Source organism: Argiope bruennichi, chromosome 10, assembly GCF_947563725.1.
Source record: "Argiope bruennichi chromosome 10, qqArgBrue1.1, whole genome shotgun sequence".
NCBI lineage: Eukaryota > Metazoa > Arthropoda > Arachnida > Araneae > Araneidae > Argiope > Argiope bruennichi.
Window position 1 is genome coordinate 90,448,304 of NC_079160.1, and position 26,925 is coordinate 90,475,228.

General features: G+C 28.2%; 2 protein-coding genes across 5 annotated transcripts; one reads left to right on the forward strand and one right to left on the reverse strand.

Annotated features, from left to right (window-relative positions):
- Window positions 1–2,771: 2,771 nt before the first annotated feature.
- On the reverse strand, window positions 2,772–5,294 carry LOC129987411 (uncharacterized). Its single transcript, XM_056095385.1, has 3 exons — window positions 4,456–5,294; window positions 4,144–4,341; window positions 2,772–3,994 (listed from the first exon to the last, which is right to left on the reverse strand). Exons 1-3 carry the CDS (start codon window positions 5,002–5,004, stop codon window positions 3,179–3,181), a joined length of 1,563 nt encoding a protein of 520 aa, XP_055951360.1. The 5' UTR covers window positions 5,005–5,294; the 3' UTR covers window positions 2,772–3,178.
- A 940-nt stretch (window positions 5,295–6,234) lies between these two features.
- On the forward strand, window positions 6,235–26,310 carry LOC129988241 (gastrula zinc finger protein XlCGF57.1-like). Of its 4 annotated transcripts, none has more exons than XM_056096418.1 (3): window positions 6,235–6,545; window positions 7,751–7,863; window positions 23,787–26,310. In XM_056096418.1, exon 3 carries the CDS (start codon window positions 23,949–23,951, stop codon window positions 25,761–25,763), a length of 1,815 nt encoding a protein of 604 aa, XP_055952393.1. In that variant the 5' UTR covers window positions 6,235–6,545; window positions 7,751–7,863; window positions 23,787–23,948; the 3' UTR covers window positions 25,764–26,310. The 4 variants fall into 4 exon arrangements, with proteins under 4 accessions (XP_055952393.1, XP_055952391.1, XP_055952392.1 ...); XM_056096416.1 differs by having other exon boundaries at window positions 6,235–6,527; XM_056096417.1 differs by having other exon boundaries at window positions 6,235–6,478.
- The last annotated feature ends 615 nt before the right edge of the window (window positions 26,311–26,925 follow it).

The window sequence follows — 26,925 nt, forward strand, 5'->3', positions numbered from 1 at the left end:
AAAAGAGAGTGTAAAGATTCTACAGCTTTGAAATTTGTGAATCTTCTGGTTAATACAAAATTAAATGCATCAATGACTGAATCGTATAGCCAACCTTTTTTGAAATTTGATGATATTGATTTAAGATATTTTTCTTCTTTGATAGTAACAAATGGATCTAAAGATTTTAACATATAAAATGAAAGATCAATATTATTAATAGTTAATATTGTAGCAGTAGGATTTGTGACATTAAACTTATTAAATCTATGAAACACATCAATATTAACACATTCAGAATTTTTAACATTAAAGGATTTTAAATCTGTCTCTTGCTCAGAAAGATTATTAGGTTCATCAAGAAGTGCTTCATTTAATTTTTGCTTCTTATTGCAATTTTCACGGGTCGAACAGTTCCTTTTTTTTCTATGAGAAGTTTTAAAAAACTTAATCTGTGGATTAATTTTTTGATTAGGTGCAACATATAATTTAGGTGTAACAGAAGCCAGATTATTTTTAAGATTCAAAACCCCACGCATGCCAGCTACTAAATTATTCAAACAACTAACTACATTATTTAGCATGATTTTTTTAATCTGTTGAATTTCTATTAATTCTAATATTTCCGAACATAACTTTTTGCACTCTGCCTCCTTTGATCTGCACTTCTCATTAGTAGATAACATGTTGTTATTTAATTTTTCACTCAAAATATCAGAATTAATTGTAATACTATTTTCTTCATCAAATTTATAAAAATCCTCATTTGTGTACATATTAGGTTTGGCAGACATTAAATGAATTTTATGTATGTGCTTGCACAAATTGCTGCAGTCTTCACAAGAGCAATGATACAAATGACTGCACAATGCCGCACAATTAATATTCGTACATTTAAAGCTGCAATGATCCAATAAAATACAAACATCTGCAATTTTTCTTACTACATATATCTTTCCTTTTACAGATTGAGATTTAACCTCCCAATGATTGTCATATTCAATGACATCTGTATTCTGAATCTTTACAGCCCTGTCATGTTTCTCTTTAACAGTTTTAGTGAACTTGGAATGAGTAGGAATATTATTAATAACATTACAAGAATATTTTAAAAATCGATCCCTTTCCATTTCCAAAAGAGTTGAAACAAGATCATCTATTCGCCTATTATACTTACGCTCAAGATATATTGTTTTTAACTGATTGTGAAAAGATTCGCAATAATTGTTAGTATTAGTATTACCATGTGGAAATTGTCTAAAACAGGTTGCCCATAATTCTTTTCTCCCAGAATAATTTCTAACAAAATAATCAATAAAATTTCGGCATTCATTTGAATTGCTGTTGATAAACATTAAAAGTTTATTTTCAAAATTTATTTCAGACACTTCCTTGATTATTTTTAATAACTCATCTAACATTTTTTGATGGAAAAACTTATCACATACTTTTGAAGATAACTGCCTTTTCCAAGTGCGAAAAACGTGCCATTGGCATAGTAGATGCTTTATATTTGGACCAAATACAGAATTAAATGCTTTAAAGGAATAACCATCATCATCAGTCATTACAGTATTTACATTCAGGTCAGGAATTCGACAATGTAAACTTGAAAATAAAGCAATTAAGGTATATTAATCTAAATCATTAGTGATAAAATGTGCAACTGGATAACCTTGACCATACTCATCCTGAACATGCAGAGAAAGAAGATAAAAGTCATAAAAGTTTGTGCCATGAGTTGCATCAATACAAAGAATTTTATCTGAATGCTTAACTAACATATCTTTTTGTGCTTTAGTCTGTAAACCTAATGCAAAAGAACTTTCATAGTTTTGCAAATTATCTAAATGTGCAGGGCCCCAAATTGTTTTCGACTTCTGCAATTTAAAAATTAAAATAGGATTGTATGGCTCTTACCTTAATTCCTCTACCATACAAGAAACAGACATAGCATCATTGGCTGGCTGAATTGAATTGCGTAAGCGCCTTAAATAATTATGTATAGTTTTACGAGATATGAAGGCTTCCTTTGTAGGAAAAAAATTTCTATTATCTCGACATCCTACATCACCACGTAATAAACTTATAATTTTTGAAATGGGAAAGGAAAGTAATAAGTAAGATTTAATTAAATCACGTGAACTTTCTTTAAGGGGGTGATATTTAGTGTTCTCGTAACTGACTTGATGGTTATGAATGGAATAATATGTAACCAATATCAAATTCTTTTGTTCACATACACAGATCTTAACAGGACAACTTATATTGAAAGGAATTACCCCCTTTTTATTTTTACGTTTACCGTTTCGCTCTGCTCTTGAATTAATCCTTGATTGATATGACGGATGAAAAAATTGACAAGAATAATAATAGAATGTTTTCTCACCGCATATTTTTTTCCCAGTTGATTTTTTAAAATAAGTATGAGTACCAACAGTTTCAGATTCTAACCAAATTTTAAAACTTGAAATAGAATTGAAAGAATAAGTTTTGATGTTTTTAATGTCATGCACAACATTAAGATGCTTATTTAAATTCCATACACTAACATAAGCTTTATCACATTCTGTGCAAAAATACAATTCATGCTTCTTGTCACCAGTACATCTTTTTGTGTGTTCATTAAAATATTCATTACCACTATAAAATCTACCACACTCTAGACACAACTGGGGAGAATTTTCACATTTATCAGTTAAATGCTGATTATCTAAAGTTGTTTTGACTGGCACTAAACATAATTTGGGCTTTTTTACAATTTCTGCTTGAGAGCTAACACTAGCCTCCAATAAATTATTGCAATTGCTTTTTGGTAAAACATCACAAATCTTTGGTTGACAGCGTTTTAAATGATTTGCAAAAGAGGATCTCGAGGAATAAAATTTTAAGCATACCTCACATTTTTTAGGGTAAGTACTCTTAACGCGTTCTACACATTTATATTTTCTTAAATGCTTTGAAAATGATGACTTGGACATATAAGTTTTCGAACAATAATCACAAGTCTTTGAATATGAGAAATTTTGAGTACCTCCTCCAGTGATATTTATTTTTTTTAAATTTAGAGCCAAAACTATATCTGTCCTATTTTCTTCTTTACAATCATCTAGTAACCCTGCAAATTTATTTGTTGTAGGAATACTGCAAATAACATTTCCATAGATATTTTTGTCACATTTTGAAAAAATATTTTTACTTATCTTAGTAATTCTTGCTTTTCCAAGTTTGTTAGAAGGACATGCTGGCCGACACTGGGCTGGGGAAATGCGAGAAGCTTCTGGTTCAGAGTGGACTGGAGATGTGCGAGCAGGTTCTGGTTCAGAGTGGACTGGAGATGTGCGAGCAGGTTCTGGTTCAGAGTGGACTGGAGATGTGCGAGCAGGTTCTGGTTTAGAGTGGACTGGAGATGTGCGAGCAGGTTCTGGTTTAGAGTGGACTGGGGATGTGCGAGCAGGTTCTGTTCAGAGTGGACTGGGGATGTGCGAGCAGGTTCTGGTTCAGAGTGGGTTTGCAGAGTGCATGCAACAACTGACTGACTGCATGTTGGAAGAGAGGAAACAGCAGCAGGTAGAAATGGTGGAACAACAGGTACATAAAATGGAGGATAGGACACAGCAACAGAATGGAATGGCACGAACTGAACCATAGGCATATAAGAAGCAATAGGTATAAGAAATTGAACATGACCAGTAGGAGGCACAGGCAGAGAGGCTGGGAGAGAGCGAGGCACAGGCAGAGAGGCTGGGAGAGAGCGAGGCACAGGCAGAGAGGCTGGGAGAGAGCGAGGCACAGGCAGAGAGGCTGGGAGAGAGCGAGGCACAGGCGGAGAGGGTGGAAGAGAGCAAGAAGCGGTTGAGACTGCACAAGCTGAAACAGATGGCCGTGCCAAAGGCCAAGAAGCAGGATGTTTAGACCAAGATGATAAAAATGAAGATTGCCTTGAGGAAGACAATGCAGGAAACTCAGTAGAATCCAAAATGAATTTAGGAGCAACTGATTGGCATTTTTGATCCTGTAAAAATTATATAAGAAAAAGGAATAACAGGTCTTTTAAAACAACTCTGGACATTAAAAATATCAATATAAATTATAAATAATCAGATAACAGATGCATTTATATTATATATATATATATATATATATATATACACATACACATACCTTTTGAGAAGCTGATGGAAAAGAAGAAACATATGAAGGAACTGGGTCAACAAAAGTTGGTACCTCGCTACAAGGCACAGCAGCACCAGAATGCTGTGGCCATGATGATGAAAATGAAGGCTGATCACAGGAAGGCAATGGAGGAAACTCCAAAGAATCCAAAATATATCCCGAGGTGATCAACTGGCAATTTTTCCTCTACAAAAGTTAAACAAAAGTCAAAATAAATACAAATATTTTTCCAACTTTCATCAGTACTTAAAAAATAAATATTATTATAAATTCCATATAAACAATAATATTCATACATACCTTTCGAGATGCATTATCTGAAGAAATGCATTTCTTTAAAAACCTACAGAAATAATTGGCCAAGCGAAGATCACCACTTTTATTAGGATGTAAACCATCTTTTCCCAGGAAACCAGACCAGGATGGCTTGTTAGAACTGCAAAAGATAAAAGCATCTTCATTATGGCACAACTTTTCTAATGCTTTATTTACAGCTTCAATCTTATGGTTTAAGATTTTTATATGTTCAACAGTTTTCCAGTAATCATTTTCAAAGTAATTAAAATCTCTAGGAATGATACTGGAGAAAATAATTCTTGCCTTTGGATTGACTCGTAAAATCTCATTAGCCAGTGACCTATACTTTTGAAGTATTATTTCTACACTATCAACTGATATGTTATTGGTGCCCACATGCACTAAAATCCAATCATAGTGTTTCTTTATTTTAGAAATTCTACTGGTTAACCTCTCAATGGTTGTTCCTCGGTAAAAAATAACATCCAAATCCTCAGATAAATGCACTTCCAAGCGTTTAATCATCGAATCTCCAATCAAAAGAATATTCATTGTGACACAGTTATATATTCTAAACTGATTTCCTTATAACAAATGACTAATAGCAATAAATATCTGAATAATATGCACACAGATAAGCTAATCCAAGATCAAATAGAGCAAAGTCAATACAATACTGAGATATTTCCAAATTCTACTAGCTACCACATGAATGATACACTTTCTACTGTAAGACAATAAATAACTAGTCACTAAAAAACATTTCTATACAATGTACTCAAAAAAATTTATGAATGACAATAAATAAAATGACAAAAGCACTAGTAAAATTCCTCTCACTATTTAACCCTAATTAACACTATAATTAAACAGAAAAATATGACAAACAATCAATGAGAAATATTTAAGGCTATGCAATTAAATTTAGATACACTTATTACATGAAAAAACAAAATATCAAATAACACTAATCAAACTCCTCGTTTACTCTTAACCCTAATTAGTACGTTTACTATTAACCCTAATTAGCACTATCTTAAAAACAACAGTTTTAAGTAAACGAAAAAAATTATTACAAATTTTCTTAAAGAGATTAAATAAGAAAATAAATAAAAATAAGGCCTGTAAGAGTTTTCTTCAAAGTGAATCACTCGCTGACAATCGTTAATCCTTCTTTCCTCTTGAAACAAAGAACGAATACTAATGAATCGGCACACTCAGTGACAGAATGACTAACACGTTATGATAACGATAACAAACTGCGATTTCGTTTTATAACCTCGGTAGGACAACTCCGTCACTTTTGGCAGCGTGCCAATAGTTTTACTACCGGGAGTAAAAACCGGATCTAATAGTGACAATTACAAAACGCAGTTAACAGATTGGTAATTTGATACGATAACAACAGAAACACTATTTCTCCAGAGAAGTGTAGAGATGCATAATCCACGATTTTTTGAATAACAAATAGTTTTGCTATTGTAATTTTGAAATATTCATTCCAAATATATGTTATTTCAATCATATAATTAAAAATTTTAATCATTATTAAATATAAACTTTATTAATTGTAATTAATACTTAATTTACTATTTTAAGTAACGTGTGATTGAATTAATTTATCTATTTCAGCTTACTTTTTAATTTTAATTTTTTTTAAAACTATTAATTTAATTTATTTATTGGTGTAAACCATTTTCTGAAAATTTGAATTAAAAAAAAAGTCATTTCTTTAAAATGTTCACTTTAGTTCTATATTCTGCCAATAGACGGCGCCTGGGGAGTGAAAGGAATGTATCACAAGAATTTGGAGAAATTTGCTCACAGACGTTCAATTTGTAGATCCGGATCCTTATACATGTGCAGGAAGAACGATTCAGCGTAACAATGGCGGAGAAACAGCTATATTTTGCTTTTTAAATATATCATAAACTAATTGGAAATTTGGAGACTAAACATACGTTTTGATGTAATGATCTCGTAATTAGTTGCATAGATATTATTGCGAGAAAATCGGAAGATCGAAGTAATTTTCTTATTCAATTCCTTTAAAATTTGATTCGGCTTCAAATCAGGTAAATCAATAACGTAAGGTATCCCATTTTGTTGTTATTGTATTAGTGTCCATAAAAAGAATTCATCTGCACGTTAATATTTATGGGTGTTGTTTCAAACAGAGATGATAAAAAATTAGATTTTAACAGAATAATAATGTTGAAGAACAAAGCATTTTAGTTGTTTGTAGACAAATTATTAATGCCGAAGAATTTGAAAGTGAAATGTTTTTTTTAAAAAAAGATCCGACTAGAGTAAATTGTAATGAATGCAAATGTAATGAAATATATCTGCAAAACTGTATTGCAGCTTTAGTTGATATGCCTTTTTCTGCAACTGATTAAACTTCACAATAGCTCTGGAGTAGAACAAGCTTTACAGAATCTAACCATCACCAGAATTTTATGCCTGTATTGCACCTTAGAAGACTTTATGCAATAGAAACTTCAGGGTGCTGTTCTTTCCTGGCCAAATCTCGAAATATGTTGCTATTTACTGAGGATTAAAATAAATTATTTTCTGATTTTGAATCAAGTTTTATTTACAAAATTTTTGACAACTGTAAATATGGTGAAAATTAGAAACTACTAAACACTTAAGTTATTGTTTAGAGAGCAGATTTCAGTATCTTCGATATAAAAAAATTTAAATTCAGAAGCAATTTTAAACAAAGTAATTGATAGAATTACTCAATTTAAAAATTTTATTACCAAATTTCTGTTGACTTCCAAAGTAATCAACCAGTACTAAAAAATATTTTTTTAAAAACCTGAAAATACTGATTAAAAACAAAAAAAAATCTTTATTTCGCTTGAATAAGTGTAACTTCTCTCATGAAATGAAAGTACAAACTTAAATTATCCAGAAAACTATAAAAGAAAAATAAATTTCTGTGAGCTATAAAGCCCTAAGGCAGCTAACTGCAGGTTTCATAATTGAGTCCTCATCATAAATGATGCTGTATGATAGCCTGATCCTGTTTGGTAATCGCATAATTTTGAATCATTTTAGTTTTTTCCCTCTTACTATTTTCTCTTTGTTTCCCCTTTTTCTTTCTTTATTTTTTCTTCTTATTTTTTTACTTATTCTATATAATTTTCTACATGAGATATTAATGTTTAATTTTTTTTAAATTGAGAACTTTAAATATCATAATGAATTTTAATAATATTCAGAATTAGTCACTTTGGCATAGCCAATTAATGCTGTATATATAATTATATTAGAATTTTTCTCTTTTTAGAAAAATTGTAGCTGTTGCCTTCTCTTGATCTGGCATGGAATTCTAACAACAAAGATACATTTTATTGAATATAGACAGAGTTGAGGAAGATTAAGTTGAAAGTGAAATTTTAGGTATTTAAACTTTTTTGACAAATATTTTCTTAATTTTTATTTTATTCATTGTATGCTTAATAATAATGAATGCAAAAACTAAAAATTACAATTAAGAAAAAGGAATGAAGATCTTAGAATAATACTCATCGGGATGAGAGAGAATATGTTTTGTTGTTCAATTAGTAATCATAATAATCAATATTCCATGATATTCTTTTCATGTCTTTTTCAAATATTTTTTTGACGCTGACACTTTTTTTTTCTTTCTTTTACTATTATTATTCTGCTTTTTTATTTAGTGCTACTTATTCATAGCTTATTTTTCTTTGAACTAAACTTTTTAATCTTTTATTATATTTATGCATTTTTTTATATCATCTTTCGAATTCATCTCTCTCTCTCTCTCTCTCTCTCTCTCTCTATATATATATATATATATATATATATATAAATATAAATTCTTATTCTAAATTATTCTCGTGTACTTAATTACCATAATATATTTATGGAACCATTCGTAGAATTTCTATACTTGAGTTAAACATTGCTGCTTTGGGTCAGTTGTTGTTAGTTTTAGGGGTATGTGACCCAAGATTTTTTAATATTGCAAAAATTAATCTAGAATAAAATGAACATCTTTTCTGTGTAATTGGGTATTTTATGATTCTACCAAGCAAATTGCTTAAATTTGAGTAGATCATATCTAAATAAAGAATTTGAAGTTTCTATGTTATTTTTACCAAAATGTAATGAATATTAATTTTGAAATATATTTGTGTGCCCTAAATTTTTATGTAGTTTTATGATATTAATAAATTTATAATGATCATACTTTCCCTCGTATATCACATGCTCTTTAAATATTATTGGCAGATTTTGATTTAACCTGCTTTGGATTTCAGCATTTTACATCTAGCCAATAAAGCAATATATTGTAGAAGCTTGTTCAATCATTCAAAGATTTAAGTTTGAATAGCTACTACTTATTTGAGTGAAAATCTATTGAATTACATATAAGAATGGTGTAACTGCCCAATTTAACTTTCATCACTGATTTCTAATAAGTGATAAATTTTTATTTTATTATTTTATGAATGTGCTTTTTAAAAATACACATGATATTGAGACTTTGTCTCATCTCAATATCATATTGATACCAAAATCGTTTTCCTTATGAAAAAAAAAAATATATATATATATTATATTGGTTATGATTTCACCTATTGTGCATACATATTTATATTCAATTATGTATTTGGAATATGTAGATTAATGGAAAAGCAATTTAAATAATAACATATTCAAAACTGCTACGTTATCTATTTGACGAAGACTTGACAAAATTGTATTTCATGTTAACAAAAATTCTATATTCAAACTTTTGAAGGAGTCTATAATTTGTTGTTAATTTCTATAATTTTGTTATCAGTAAAAAAATGAAAACTTTGCAATAAAATATTTGTTTTGGTTTTTCTTTTAATATATTTGGTGTTTTACTTTGTCTTGCGTGACCTTGCATGTTTGCATTGCTCTTCTGCATGCAATTACATAAAAATATTCTTTAAATTCCTTAAGGATTCCTTATAAAATTAATTCTGGATGTCTGCTTCTGCCATACCTGCTGAAGATATATTTTTTAAAAATGTATGTTGTGCAGTTTTTTATATTGCTTAGAATTTGCTTTCCAAGAGTACATGTTGAACAGGGTGGTAGAACTACTTTCCACCTTTTGGTGGAGAGTAAGATTATTTAAAATCTTTTAAATTGGGATATGCAGAGCTTCATTGCTATGACTATTTGATGGTTTCAAAATTAGGGACAATTATTAGAGTGAACACTCTGTATATTTTTTAACATTACATCTTCTTAAAACACTAATTACTTTTTGAATACTATGAAGTGTTAATTAAACGTAACTATTGCTGCAGCTTTATTTTATTCCCCTCCACCCTTTTTATAATAAAAACGAGAATACAATATTCGTGTTTAATCCTAAATTATTAATAACTTTTTGCTTTATAAGAATTTTGCTTTATATAAAACTTATTTCTTTAATCAGTTATTGTTTTTAATCAGCTTATTTTAAATCTTAAGACCATTTCTGATTAAACATTTGAGATGATTCATTTCTAAGAAGTAATATCAAATAATTTCATTTAAGAATAACCCTTTATGGTTTTCAATTATAATTTATTATGGTTTTTAAATGAGAGCAGAAAATCTGCTTCCATTCTTGAAATCCATCCATCCATCTTCCATCTATATCCTTCTTCCATTTGAAAGATATTGACTATTATGATATACTTGTAAAGTTGGAAAAGGAATAGTGAAAACAAATTTTCTGTATCAGAAGTATTGGTTTCTGAGGATAATGAGATGTTATCATAAGAAAACATTTTTTTTATTGCAATCAAAAATTTATATGCTGATTCTGAAAGGATGAAAAACTCGGAACAATTATATCATCAGTGAAATGATTTTTATTCTGAGAAGACATTATTACTCAAAATTTTACAGGTTGCAGACTATAGATGTTTCTTGGCAAATAAGAAATATTAAATTATGGATCTCTGTGTTAATGCATTAAATACTGATATCCAGAATATTAATAGATACGTTCAATTTTCATTAAAAAGAAAATTCCCGAGTGTGATGTGTGCATTTCATAAGAATCGTGTAGTTTAACATTTTTTATATTGTTCAAATGAAAGACTTTTTGTTTACAATAGATGTGATAAAGCATTTTCTATAAAAATGTTATTTGATTAAATATCACTGTATATATTTAAATGAAAAGCATTACTTTCATGCAATTTGTTTAAAAAAATTCTTCTAAATATCACATGACTTCAAATCAACAAATTCATTCAAATGGAAAATCTTATTATTGTGATGTATGCAATAAAGAATTTTCTTAGAAAATTAATTTAATTTCACATTATCTCATTTATAGAAAGGAAAAGGTATTTTGTTTGAAATATATGTGGTAAGGCATTTTCTCATAACTAATGAAAATTAAAGTAATCATTTCAACAAATAATAGGATATATATATATATATATATATATCACATTATTGTGATACAGCAAAGCATTTTCAGGAAAAATTAGCTGGAGGAAAGTATTAAAGCAAAGCTGTATTCTTGTGATATATGTAGTAAAGAATTTTATGATAAGTTATTTAACTCGCTCACTAATTACCCAGCCCAATTAATATATGAGTGCTATACTAATGAGCCATTTTAATGTTAGTTTCTTTTTCAAATGAGGAATTCAGGATGTAAAGCAAGGACACCACCCTTAGTTTTAACTTGCTCTATATCCTGTACCTTTTTGTTTCAAATAGAAAGCAAGCTAAATACGGCCCTTTAAAATAGAACTTCCAGGAGCCATCTTGAGTTGGGTGAGTTGTGAAAGGATTAAATAAATGTTCTCACATTCTTTAAAATAAAAAATTCTAGTATAAAAGTCTGTTAAATAATTTTTATTTATTTATTCAAATGGCATGTTGCTTGAATTTGTTTAGGAAAAAGTCTTATAGAAACTATTTAAATAGGATTATCTGATTGATACCGATTTAAAACTCTTTGTATAATATTTATTAAATAATTTTCTCTTAGAGATTTTTTTTGCATTAAAGGATCCTTGGAAATGAGATACTTTATGTCCATAAATATAGAGAAAATAGTTTTGTGTAAAAGATTTTCCATATCAGCATTTTGTTTCATTTGATAATTTGAAAATTTTGAGCTATTCTTTGCTTTAAGATGCAATAATTCTAATTAAATATATTTAATATTTTGTCAGATTACATTTATAATTATTTAGGAAAGCTTTTGGTGCTACATGTTATTAACAGATTTTTATTCCTCACTAATGTATTTATAGGATGCAAAATTCTCTATTATGTAAGTGAAAGCTAAAATACCCTTTTATATATTTTATTTCTGGCTTGAAAATTTCCATCTTGATTATTGCTATCCTATTATTGCAGATAAAATTCGATTTTACCTGAATTTCTTAAAATTATTTTTCTTTCTTTTTTTTTATATGTTCGCAAAGGAAGTCGGTCTCGAATGTATTGTTACAAATATTACCGATTTAAACCCAGAACACTGCTTCTGTAAAAATGATCATGTCCTTTGAAATGATTAAAGAATAGAGTGATCGCCATTATTATTTTTCATCTTTCTTTTATACTCGGTAGATGTTCATAGATCTCTCTGATTCTCTGTAAGATGTTTCAAAATGCACAGTGACATAATCCATTGCTTCATCTGAATATGATGGCTAGTTAAAAGCCTTACATCATAAAATAGTCATGAAAATTATACTCGTATTCATTTCATTTTATGTTTGTAAGTATTAGAGCAATATGGATTCATCATGCATATAACTCATTTGAATATTAAAATATTCGGATATGTTAACTATTAGTAAAAAAGGTAAATCATATATCATAGACTACTTTCTTATCTATATGAAAAGAAATTGATTCAGTCCTTACAATTCAAGTTGCAATATGTACTTTTTCTTTTTCCATTTTATTAATTGATATGTTTATTTTTCATTAAATCTATACTTATATAAAGCTCAATGTGTGTGTGTGTGTGTGCATGTGTTTTGCACTCTAAACGCTAGATCATTCGACCTACAGCTACCAAATTTGGCACATGCATTCCTTGGAAGATGGGAATGTGCACCTGGGGTTCCTTTTTTTTTTTTTTTTTTGAATTTTTAACTAGAATTTTAATTATTAACTAAAAACTAACTTTACCGCCAAGAAATCTTTTAATTTCTCCTCTGCCAAATGAATAAGGCTTCAGTTTTTTTCCCCACGCTAACAAGGATAGGCTTAACATATTTTCGGCCGATTATTTCAAACGATTCTGTTTATTTTCTTAGTGTTTGATGTATTTAAAATCAAACATTGTTTATTATTCGTTCTACTCATGATGAATCTTAGAAAATTTTGTTGTCAAGTTCTTGAGATATTACATAAATTAAGAAATATATTCTTTAGTGCCCATAAGGTTTAAATGCTCAGTGACTCTGTTTTCAGTAATCATATTATTAAAAAAATGCTTTATTTCTGTAAAAAATATTATTATATTAATTGCAGATTAATCATTTCCACTTTAATTTAAAGCATAAATTCTACAGGAGCTAACAGAAAATTAGAGAGATACATATTACGTTATGACTGAAGGCCTTTATAATATTATGAGTGAATTATATGACTATCAAAATTTCTCAAGTTTTGAAATATTTTAAGGAAGAAGCTATTAAAGTAGGAATTACATGAAATATTTAATTATTAAAACTTTAATGAGCATTAAGATTGGCGAACCAGCTGGTTGCCAAAGGCGGCTAGTTTATAATAAAATCTGTGCAAATATTGAAAAACAATATTATTTTCACTCTGTGACATTGGATTCAACTCAACCAGTTCTGTCACATTTTCTTTTGAGGATTTTTTGGGGTTATTTTTCTAGTGAAAAATGAACTAATAACATCTGCTTTTTAAGTTTGCTTTTAAAGTCATCTTTTAAGATTGGTTTTAATCTAAAAAGAATTTTTAATCAAGTAACTGAAAGTGCATTAGGAACACAGAGGAGTGCATTAACAATAGGAAACACATTCTTCAGTTTTTCTCATTTTATTAGTAAATATAAGAATGAAATTAAATAGAATATATATATTTTAGAAAAATATGTTAAGCACTGTAATAACAAGCTTTGAAATAAGCTTGAAGATAATATTTCAGCACCCTAATTTTATCAAGCATTGATATGTTTATGTGGGCTTCTACTCAGATGTTCAATATTAAATATCCTTAAGATGAAATGATTTTTAAGTTAAAAAAGAGAATGCCAATTTTGTTGTTATATATGAAATATAATCTGCCTCTAAATTAAAACTATACTTTTAATATTTAAGTAATTTATGTAAGTACTTTATTGTTACAACTTTGCTGCTGACTTGAGAAACTCAAGCTCTTGTTATGTAATTTTATTCTTATGTTTTACTAAATTGCGATTGATACATAAAAATACAGTTTGCAAATCTAAGAAAATTATTTCAGTATTATCTGTTTTAATATATATTTTGTTCATTGCTCTGTAGCTACTACATTTAAAGAAAATATTTTGTGTTTTAAATCTAGGCTAACAAATGAAATGAATACTTTTAATATCATTTGCTGCTGTAATATTTTACACTTATACTTTTTGATCATTATATCCCCCCCCCCCACCTCTTCATTCAAATTTCAGCTATATAACAAAAACCTTTATTGAAAAGCCTAAATTTCTATTATATTTCTTAGCATTATTAAATGTTTTTCCTTATTTAATTTATTTTGCAAAATGTCTGATGATATTCACCTGAAGCTTTGCAAAAATAGATGAAAAACAATTACTAAAGCAGATAAAAATATTATAAAATTTGCATATATCATCTTTTCATAAAGCTTGCTGTATAATTAACTCTAAAACTTCCTGTGAGTCCTGTAATGTAAAATGATTTTTTAATACATTTGTTTCAAACAAAAATTTAAATGTTTTCTTGTTCTTAACTGAATTATAAATTTCTCAATTTCATAATAAACTCGGTTAATATATGTGCTATCTCAGTAGCCATTCATTAGCCTATTTCTTTTATCATTGTGATATCTTTTCATCATTTACTTAATAAGTTTCTCAGAGAATGTATTGATTCATTTATTTAAAGAATCTGTTTAATTATTATTTTTTTTTAATTCAAGGGGAAGACTATTTATATATTTTAAATTTTCAACCCGAAATCGATGATGCTTTGTGATAAAATGATTATTAAAAATGTGTAAAAATAGAAAGTGTCACTGAAAACGGATTCTTTTTACCAGATATATTGCTTTTGAAGATGACCAGATGCTTTTCAAAGAAAATTGCTCATTTTTTTCTTAATCAAGAGACTTCTGCTGAATCTATACAGATGAAAAACAGTCATTGAAAGTTCAGTTCAAAAGAATTTTCAACCTTTTTTTGAAAGGATATTAAGACAGAACATAAAGCACAGAAACCTGTATAATGGCAGATACAGATAATATCTGTGGTGATCTCTATGTTAAAGAATTGGATACTGGTACAGTTGCTCAAGATGTTAGTAAAAACATTGAAAGTCTGACTCCCAAAAAAGAGAAAAAATTCACATGTGACATGTGTGGTAAGACATTTTCTCGGAATTGGCTACTAACCCAGCATTCTTCAGTTCACTCTCACTCTGATGAAAGACCTTTTGTTTGTGATATATGTGGCAAAGCATTTTTTAAAAAAGGTATTTTGATTCGCCATTGCCGTATTCATACAGAAGAAAAACCTTATTCTTGCGATGTTTGCAACAGAACTTTTTCTCAGAAGGGTAATTTAAATGTACATTACCGGTCTCATGCAAATTCCTCGTACAAACCTTTTTCTTGTGATGTATGCAGTAAGCAGTTTCTTTATAAAAGTTTTTTAAATGAGCATTATCGAACACATACTAAAGAAAAGCCTTTTTCTTGCAATCTGTGCAATATGAAATTTTCTTGGAAGAGTAATTTAAATGAGCATTATCGATCTCATTCAAATAAAAAATCGTTTTCCTGTGAAGTATGCAGTAAACAGTTTACTCATAGAAATGGCTTGATGCGGCATTTCCGCACTCATACAAAAGAAAAGCCTTATCTTTGTGATGTTTGTAACAAACGATTTTCACAGAAAAGTAATTTGACTAAACATTATCGATCTCATACAAATGAAAGACCTTATTCTTGTGAGGTGTGTGATAGAAAATTTTCTTTTATAAGTAATTTAAAGCTTCATTATCGTATTCACACAAAAGAAAAACCCTATTCCTGTGATGTGTGCAACAAAGGATTTTCTCACAAGGGTAATTTAAATGAACATTATCAAATACATACGAATGAATTACCCTTTTCTTGTGATTTGTGCAGTAAAACATTTATTTATAAACGAAGTTTAAATGATCATTTACTTACTCACAAAAAGGACAATTCTTGTTACAAAAGTAATTTAAGTGAGCATCATCAAAACCCTGCAAATAAAGGCCTCTTTCCATGTAATGTGTGTGTTAAAAAGTTTTCTCAGAAACATTATTTAATTGCTCATTTACTTACTCATGAAAAGGAGCAATTTGTTATTGGTGATACAAAAAGTAAATTTAGTTATAAAAATAATTTAGATGAGCATCATCTGAATCAAAGAAATGAAAATATTTTTTCTTGTCATATATGTAATAGAAAATTTTCTCAAAAACGTTTTTTAACTTCTCATTTACATATTCATGGGAAGGAAAACCCAGCTGCTTATGATAAAAGTGGTGAGTCATTCTCTACTGAAGGCAGTCAGAATAGTCTTGATCATACTCATAATAATGGAAAAGTTATTATTTGTACATATTTGTTTAAAAAGGATGCTTAAAAATTGCATAACAATGCATTTTCCAACTCTAGTTAATTTATTAAAATATTTTAAAATATTCAACAAAAAAAATGTGTGCTCTGTTTAGATAGGTTTGCCTTTTCTACAGCAAACATTTCCAGTGTTGATTATTCTAGTAGATACTGAGCGTGATTATTTATTTTTGTTTAAGTTCTCCTTTATATTATATTTCTGATTACAAATAATATAAATAAAGAAACAATATAACAGGTTACAAATTTTAAAAAAATAATTTTTTCAAAAAATTCTGCTTTGACACTTGGTTCTGTTTATATATATATATATATATATATATATATATATATATATATATATATATATATATATATTCTGTAAGTAATTTATACCAAAATTTTTTAATGTATGCTATTTAATTTGTTTCATGTTCCTAAAAATAGAATTTTTAAAACATTTTTTTGCTTATTTCCTTCATTTTCCATAAATTTAAGATAAACTCTTTTGGCTGAGGATATGACAATTTTTCCGACTAGGGGAAAAGATTGACCTAATTTCTTTAATTTTGTTTCAAAATACCCACAGTAATTAATTTCACATTTATATCAAGATAATTTATTTAATACCTAATTTTATCATAATAGCTAATTATTTGCAATTATTAACTATTTGTGTGGTATTGGGGAAAAAGAATTGTGTGACCAAACAACGAGTAATATTAGAAAATAAAAATTGGTAAAATAATCTCCAATTAAATGCATTGGATGAATATTGAAAACAATTTTGTTTTTCATTGTTTAAATTTTTTAGTAAAATAAGATAACAGCTGAAAGAAATAAAGATAATTATCAACTTATTATTAAATTTGACTATTGATTGATATACATAATGATTTACATAAAGAATTAAAGCAATGTTAATTAAATGGATGTGGTTGGACACTGTATGAAGAAAAATGAGTTAAATCAAATGTTAGAGTACTTCTCAAAATCAAATTTGGATTATTTGGAAAATATTATTTATAGCTATTGTTTTTATTTTTTGGTGAAATGAATAAATACTAATTAAATTTTATTTTTATTTCTTAATAGGTTTAATGCCAACTTTTTTAACTAAAATTTATTTTTTGGGGGAATATTTTTCTTATAAAATTTTAAGTATAAATTTTTTTAAATGCAAGTTTGTGTTTTTTAAACTAAATTAAGTAATAAGTTCTTTTAAAACTAAGAATTGCTGTAAACTACACAGAAAAACATTCACATAATGTAAAATTCTTCCAAATTTCTTAAACATTCCAATTGTTTTAAAATGTTTGCCGTAAGTTTGACTAATTAATTTATTATTATTATCTCAAACTGTAAAATTATCTTTAAATATAATAATCTCCCCAACCCACCTTCAATGCTTCTGTTAAGTTTCGATGCATAAACATTTTTATTTTCGAAAGCAATTATGATTTGTTATTGCTTGCAGGAAGGAATGGCTTTTGTTTCTAGAAATGTATATTCCTGTCCAAATATAAATGAATCTGAATCTGCACAATCTTATTATTTGTTCGTTTTATATTCTACAATCTATCGCATAACACAAAATAAAGTTTCTTTTGGTTAATAACAAAGAATAAATGTTTATTATGTTTGTCTTTTTCAAACAATGAGTCACAAATTCATTTGCAAGTAAAGAATTGAGGATATTATTCTTAAAAATATCTTTCAAAAACCTTTACAAATAATATTAACAAAAAAAATGTATCATGTGTATTGTAGAATTATATTACAAAGGGTTATAAATAGAGCTTTAAATCTAGCTGTGTGAGCAATGTCAAGTACCAAGGCATTACCAACTTGGTTTGAAAGATTTCTTATTTTCCAGAACCATTACTAATTTCCATTGTATATTCGATTGATGTTGTTACTGCGGTTTAGTTACCAATTTATGTTTGCAATTCTATTTATCTGATGTCATCTTAGTATTATGTATATTCCTGAAATAAATAAATTTTTACATGAAATCTGATGCTTTTACGTATTTCTCTATTTACTAACAGCTAAATTTGCTTCATGTAAAAACAGTTTGTTGTAAAAATTGGTTTTCAAAGGGCAAATATAATAACCGAGCTTTAGTTCAGAAACATTACAAATTCTTTTTATTGCAAAGTTATTGTAAGAAAATGAAAAAATTTTACAATATATATATTCACTTTTAAATTTATCCCTTTTCTTTTCTTCTTCTTTTTTGTTATGCCAAATATAGAAATAAAACTGACACAGAAGAAACTTACGGTTTTAAAATATTTTATTAGAAATAAAGCAAGAAAAACATTGCAATTTGTATAACAATATGCTGATTTTAAACTTATGAATAAATTTTAGTAGTTTCCTATACTGTTCAATTTTTAAATTATCTCATTATAAGATATGACGTAAAAACTATAAAATCTTATAATTAAATAAAAAATTAATTATAAATATTAAAAAATCTCAAAAGAAGCCTGATTACCTCCTCCCTCCCTCCGAAAAAAAAAAGGCATTGGAAATTTGAACGTTCAATCTTTGAACGAGATTAAAAAAAAAAAAAAAAATGAAAACCATTGGTCAAGGCTTGGTTTATATGTTTTCATTTCATTTCAGTCTTAACACATTTGCTAAGTTGAAATTCTACAATTTATTTTTCATTCAGTTTTTGATGTATTAGTTTTACAATTTTGTAATTATACATTTCTGATGGCAGTATGTTATTCCCAGAAATGAACTTCTAATTTATTAATTAATTTTAATCGAATTGTGTCTTTATATGAGTGGCAGCATTTAGTGGTGATTTTCAATAATTTTCATATCAAAGGAAAGATGTAAACATTGCAATAAAATATTTGTGTTTTGTTTCTCTTTAAGTATACTTGATGTTTTACTCGTATAGCCTTGCATATTTGTATTGCTCTTCTGCATGGAACTAGATAAAAATTATTTTTTTAATTGCATAAATAATGCTTATGTAATTTGTAATGTTTGTTTTTGCCATGCTTGCTGAAAATATAAAAAAATAATTATATATTATATATTTTCTTATGTTGCTTTGAATTTATTTTCCAAAAGTGTGTATTGAACTGGGTGTTATCCTTTCTTTACTGCATCATCCTTTTACCATCTGTTTTTTTTCAATTTTATAGTTGCTTTGTTAGATGAGTTTAGGTTTAAAATAACATCAGGTAAAAAGAAACGTTTTTAATTAATTAAAATAACTTAGTTAATAATGATGGATTTTTAATTTCTACTTTAACAGGTATGTATTATTTGCTTTTGAAGCAGTGCAATGACTCTTTTGAATTTCATCAGGAAAAATAGTTATATTACAAATATATCAGTCTGATTTATATTTTGTTTTTAAGGGCCATTAGGATATTATTTGCAGTTGCTTCTGAACTAGAAAACTGACAGTACCTTAAATATTGACCGATGTGCTTTCAAATTTTACTTTAAGATAAGTGGAATAAAATCTGCTGTCCAGTAGCATGTATTAAACCAGATTTAACTTCAGTGGACTTCACAAGTAGAGAATTGACAGTACTATCAATATTGAGAAAGATGTTTTCCAATTTTAATTTAAAGTATATGAAATAAAGTTTCCAACGCAAAATTCAAAAATGTGAAAGAATAAAATTCTAAAGAGCAGAAGAATGTTATTGTTCCATAAAAAGAGGTATTTTAAAGTGCAAGTTAAGCAACAGAATTTACAAAACTTTATATTTCATTATTTTAGGCCAATCAACGGTAGCCACAAGAAAACACTTACTTTGATGGGTGGATCTTTCTTTTGGTGGAAATTAAGATGATATAAAATATCTCAAATAGGGATATACAGAGCTTCATGATTTCACTGTCGGTTTAGAAATTAGATTTCATTTCGGTTTAGAAATTAAGGACCATAATAAGAATGTGCATTCTATATACTTTTTAACATCACATAGTCTTAAAACACAAATTACTTTTTGATTATTATGAAGTTTAATTAAACAAAATTATTGCAGCTTCTTTATTTTATACTGTCCCTTCCCCCTTTTTTTGTAGAAAGAAAACGGAAATCAAATATGCTTGTTTACTCTTAAATTATTTATAACTTTTCTGCTTCATAAAAATAATTAATGACCTTGGTTTTTTTTTTTTTTTTTTTTTTTGTATGCACTTATTTTCTTGAACAATAATTGTTTTCATTTATTTTTTTATTTTGGGACCATTGCAAGTCATTCCTCGGGAATTGTGTCGATTGATTTAGTTTAGAAATTCATTTAATAATAGTTTTTTTTTTTTTAAATACCAACAGGAATTCTGTTTTTAGCAATTCTATCTGAGAAGTACTCACTTTTATTGCGCACTTAGAAAGGTGAAAAGATGAAAATAAATGAAGAAAGAATGGAAACGATTTCTCTTAACTTTTTTTTAATGATGGTCAGATATGTGCGAAAAAAGCAATTCCTTTCGTTAAAATCAAGAAATGCATGCTGATTTTGAAATGTATGCGAAAAAACTCAGAACAGTGAAATCATCTGTGAAATGATTTCAGCCTTCCTTTGATAAGACAAAATTTCTCCAAATTATATTATAGGGAAAAGTTCACAGGCAAATGATAAATATTTTGTTAGAGTTATGCTAATGTATTAAATATCCCAAACATTTATAGATATGTCCAATTGGCATTAAAAAGAAAACTCTCGTTTGATATATTCTAACATTTATTCAGCTGACCTTTTGTTTGCAATACGTGTGATAAAGCATTTTCTAAAAAAATGTAATTTGATTCATCATCTTCAAATTCATTCAAATGAAAAACCTTATACTTATGATTATCTAATAAAAATTTTTGCCAGAAAATTTATTTAATTTCATATTATTGCATTCATATTTAGGGGGAAAAAAACCTTGAACATTTTATTAAGGAATTTTCTCACACGAATAACCCTAATCAGTATTACAGTAATCATTTCAACAAAAACAATCGTGTTTGTGATTTGTATAACAAAACATTTTCTAAAAAAACGATGTTGGTTCGAAATTGTCTTGAACTGAAGAGAAAAACTTTATTATTGTGATAAACGTAGCAAAGCATTTTATGATAAAAGTCATTTAAATGAGCGGTCTCGAATTGATAAAAACGAATCTTGCGATATATGTTATAAGAAATTCTCGTATAAAAGCTTTTTTTTTTTGCTCATTCAAATGGCAAGTCCTAATCTTCTATTGGATGCAGTTGTTTAGAAAATTTTTTTGTAGAAACTTTGAAATTAGAATCGGAGAATAACGTAGATGGAGAGGGGAAAAAAAAAAAAAAAAAAAACTACAGTACATTTTCGAGTTTCCGGTTCGGGACAATTCGACTTCCGTACTATCCGGCCTAATTTTCTTTTATCGTAATTAAATGAGGAAAGCAAGGCTTTGCATTGGCAATATTTCCAAAGCTTTGGAAGCTGGCGTTCTGCTCGTCATCTATAATTCACAGTTATCTATTAAGGACTGTTTCAAAAACTAAAAGCTGTAAATTTTTGCTCTTATCTTAGGGTTACCTCTTCATATCTGTGTAATCATTTATCAGTGAAAAATAAAATCAGCTTGAATCAATTTTCTTAAAAATTAGTCCTTACGGTTTACTTTAATGTTTTGTTTATGTTTCCTGTATTTAAGTTAGGCATTACAGAATTTATGTTAAAATGTGAAAAGTTTATATCCGTAAACTTACTTTTTATCTGATAAATTATAAAACGGGCAATGCAGTATATAAGCATATATATCATTACAATATTTTAAATTAACTCGATTCACAGCTAAATTAACTTCCTCATTATATTCTACGTGGCTTGAGATAAATGGAGAGCTTAGTACTCAATAAGAAGTGAGATACCTATTATAACAGTGAGATTTGGTATGAAATATGTAACTTCTAGTTTTGGTGGGCAAAGAAATGAGTTCACATAACTCTGGCCTATTCGTCTTTTTTCTTATCTGGTCTGCCACATGAGGCCGGATACTTGGGAGTCTATTGTATTCGTCTATATATCTATTGAATAATTTTCTGTTAGAGGTTATTTAATTGTGAATTCTCCTTGGGAATGAGACACTTATAAGCATACAGACAATTGGCATTTGATCCAACTAACCCAATTCTACCACTCCTTTTTTTTTTTTTTTTTTGGTGATGGTGGGGGGATTTTGAGGAAAGATGAATTAATTTTAATTCTGTACGATTTTTAATGTTATTTCCATAAAATACGTTTTAAAACTGGCTTTAACTTAAAAAGCCAAATATCTTAAAATGCATTAAACCAGTTTTTCTCATTTCATAAATAGATGCAAGGGAGTTCGAAAATAAAAAGAATGTAAAGAACTTTGTAACGACAATCTTTAAAAAGTGTAAGATAGCATTTGGACGCCCCATTTCATCAAGCATCCGTATATTTATGCGAGTTTCTACTCATTAAATCGGTTAATCCGTATTGAACCCTAATATTAGGTGATGTATAACTTAAAAAATGCAATGCTTGTTTACAATTAAAAATCATGCAAGTAACTAAGCCATTTATGCAGCTGAATTATTAAAAACATATTTTATTGTTAGACTCTTTGCTACTGACTTTACAAACGCCATTTGACAATAAGTAATAAGAGTGATTTCTGTACTATGTACGTTATAGGGTTTTATATATAGAGATTTTGTTCGTTGTCCTGAAATGACTACTTTTAGAGAAAAGCTTTTATGTTTTGTAGCTAAGTAAGCAAATAAAAAGAATCATTTGAATATCATTAGCAGTATTAGATATTCGTACTTTTTTGTCATTGTATTATTATTATTATTTATCTTCATGCAAATTTCATTTATATCGAAAACCTTCATCTTATTTGTGTTTCTTAGCACAGTTGAATGTTTTTCATTTTCGAATTCATTTTGCAAAACCTTTAATGATATAAATCGAAAGAATTTTTATTAAAACATATCCAAAAATAGACAAAATAAATAAATAACAAAAGCGAAAAAATAAAAAATAATAATAAATAAAAAAAATGTGTATATAAACTTTATATTTAAGGTGTTCTTAATAGTATTCTGTATAATTAACTCTTAAATAGTTGCTTTACTCGTGTAATGTACAATTATTTTCTAAACATTTGCTTTAGAAATTTTAATTGTTTCCTTATTCTTAGTTGAATTATGAATTTCTCAACTTCAAAATAAATTCAATTAACTTTATGTATTATCTTTACTTCTGATATTTTATCATTGATGTACCTTTCTGATATAAAAGCTTTTCGTCATTCATTTTGTTGATTGTATTCAAGTATTATCAATTAAAATTTCAATTATTTGTTTAATTATTTTTTAAAGTCTAAGTGGGAAGACTGTTTATATATTCCACATTTTTCACCCGAAATAAATGATGCTTTGTTGTGAAATGAGACTACATAATGATAAAAATGTGTGAATGTAGTAAGTGATACTGAAAACGGATTCTTTTTACCAGATGTATCGCTTCTGGGGATGACCGGATGCTCTTCAAAGAAGGACCCTCGTTTTATTTCTCAATCAAGAAGTTACTGCCGATTTCGTACAGATGAAAACCAATAACTGAAAATTAAGTTCAAAAGAATTTTCTGCCTCTTTTCAAAAAGACAGAACATAAAGAATGGAAACCTCTGTCATGGCAAATGCAGATATCTGTGATGATCTTTATCTTGAAGAATTGGATACTGACACAATTGCTCAAGGTGATGATAAAAACGTCAAAAGTCCAACTTCTAAAACTGAGAAAAATTTCGTATGTGATGTATGTGGTATGACGTTTTCTCGGAACCATCAATTAAACCAGCATTCTTTAATGCATTCTGACGAAGGACCTTTTGTTTGCAATGTTTGTGATAAAGTATTTTCCATTAAACGTAATTTATCTAAACATTACCGTAAGCATTCCGACAAAAATGGGTTTGTTTGTGATGTGTGTGGCAAGGCATTTTCAAGACAAAGTACCTTGATTCGACACTGTCTTACTCATACTAAAGAAAAACCTTATTCTTGTGATGTTTGCAAGAGAGCGTTTTCTCAGAAGGGTAATTTAAATGAACATTATCGGTCTCATACAAATTCCTCATACCAACCTTATTCCTGCGATGTATGCTTTAAACGATTTTCGTATAAAAGTGTTTTGAATGAGCACTCTCGTATGCATTCTAAAGAAAAGCCGTACTCTTGTAATGTGTGCAGCAAGAAATTTTCTTGGAAGAGTAATTTGAATTTGCATTATCGGTCCCATTCAAATAAAAAACCATTTTCCTGTGAAGTATGCAGTAAGCAGTTTTCTCATAAAGGTAGCTTGATGCGCCATGTCAATGTTCACACCAATACAAAGCCTTTTGTTTGTGATGTGTGCAACAAACGATTTTCTCAGAAGGGTAATTTAAATGAACATTATCGGTCTCATACAAATAAGAAACATTATTCTTGTGATGTATGCGATAAACAGTTTACTTATAAAAGTAATTTAAGACTGCATTTTCGCACTCATACAAAAGAAAAGCCATATTCCTGTGACGTGTGCGACAAAAGATTTTCCCAAAGGGGTAATTTAAATGAACATTATCGATTACATACGGATGAAGTACCTTATTCTTGTAATATATGCAATAAAGTGTTTATTTATAAAAGTAATTTAAATGATCATTGTCGGACGCATGCAAATGAAAATCCCTTTTCTTGCAATGTATGCGATAAAGCATTTCCGCAGAAACGTCGTCTCACTGCTCATTTACGCATTCACGAAAAGGAAAAATCTGCCGTTTATGATATGAGTGGTGAATTTTGTAATAAAAATAATCCAGATGAGCGTAATCAGAACCAAGGGAATGAAAATATCTTTTCTTGTCATGTATGTAATAGAAAATTTCTACAGAAACGTTTCTTAACTTCTCATTTACGCATTCACAGAAAGGGCAAATCTTGTTATAAAAGTAATGTAAAGGAATATCATCGGAACCATACAAATAAATATCCCTTTACTTGTAAAGTTTGTAATAAAAAATTTCCCCAGAAACGTGGTTTAACCGCTCATTTACTTTGTCACAAAACGGAAAAACCTAGTATGAATGGTATGAAAAGTGAATTTAATTCTAAAAGTAATTTAAATGTGCAGCATCAGAACCAAAGAAATGAAAGTATCTTTTCTTGTCATGTGTGTGATAGAAAATTTCCTCAGAAACGTTTCTTGGCTTCTCATTTACATATTCACGAAAAGGAAAATCCTGTTGCGTGTGGTATGATGGATGGCGAATCGTTCTCTAGGGAAAGCAATCGAAATAGTCTTCGTCATACTAATAATAATGGGAAAACTGTATTATTCGTATATGTTTGCGAGAAAAATGTTTCGCCAAAATTGGATAACCATGTGATGCCCAACTCTTGCGGAATAAATGCAACCAATCCAAAAGGAGATCTGTGTTCTGTTTAGAAAGACTTGCATTTTGCAATACGAGCGCCCAGAAGCGCACTCGGCAAAGCATTAGATGAGTCATTCCACCGTTGTTTGTTCTAGTTGATACTGAATGTGACTATTTATTTTAGGTTTAGTTTTTTTGTAGAAAATTTTTAGGTTCAATTAAGCTTAATATTTGATATAAAATAATAATGAAAATGAAATTTTCAAAAAAAACCTCACATGACTCTTTGCCCTATTTATTTATCCTGTTCGTAAACTTACTTGTATTGTCGAAATTTTTGATACACATTTTTACTTAATTTGTTCCATGTTTCTAAAGATGGAATTTTGTAACTCATTTTATGGTTCATTCTATATTTCCCATAAATGGAATGCATGGATCCTTTCGGAATCCAATGATTGAAAGTTTCCAATGTTTTCTTTCTTTTTTTCAATTTTTTTTTTATCAAATGATATTCATAAAAATATTAATATGCTTGATATCTTTTACTACTTTTGGGAACTAAATAACAAAAATGCGCATAATAAATTAATAAAATTTAAAGTAAGCTTACCTCCAAATGGTTCGGATTTTAATTATAATAATCATCTTTACATTAAATTTGAAATGACATCATTATTTTTACACTGCTAAATCAAATAAATATTTTATTGCTCCTTTGTATTTTTCTAATTAGTACTAAAGTCTGATACTTTTATATGGAAAAAGTACATTTGATAACCGATAAACCGATAATAATCCTTTTTTCATTGGTTTGTAAAGTTTCATTCTTAACTTGCAGGAATCAGGATGCAGATTATGTTTATTTCCTTGGCTTATTTTGTTTTGCACTATTATGCATTTCTCTGGTATATTTTTTTTAGCATATTAAAATTATTTTAATTTTTTATCTTAAATCCACATATATTCTATTTGATAAAGATCTCTTAGAATCTTTGGGAATTTTTGTTCTCAGATTCATATATAAGCGCTTATAATTAAAGATTAAACCATGCAATGAAGAAAATTTCTAGGAATGTTTAATTAGTTTCTAGTTATAAGCGAATCTCAATGAATACAATCTTATAATTCATTGATTTTAAATTTTACAATTTAATGCACAACCCAGAATTGGGATTTTTTCTTTCTTTCTTTCTTTTTTTTCTTTTTTTTTTTTTCAGCTAATGACTAATA

Coding starts and splice junctions, on each gene's coding strand:
- LOC129988241 (XM_056096418.1), top strand. CDS start 23,949: ATGGAAACCTCTGTCATGGCAAATGCAGATATCTGTGATGATCTTTAT.
- LOC129987411 (XM_056095385.1), bottom strand. CDS start 5,004: ATGAATATTCTTTTGATTGGAGATTCGATGATTAAACGCTTGGAAGTG. Junction 4,342..4,455: donor CAGATAATGCATCTCGAAAG/GTATGTATGAAT, acceptor TAACTTTTGTAG/AGGAAAAATTGCCAGTTGAT. Junction 3,995..4,143: donor TTCCATCAGCTTCTCAAAAG/GTATGTGTATGT, acceptor TAATTTTTACAG/GATCAAAAATGCCAATCAGT.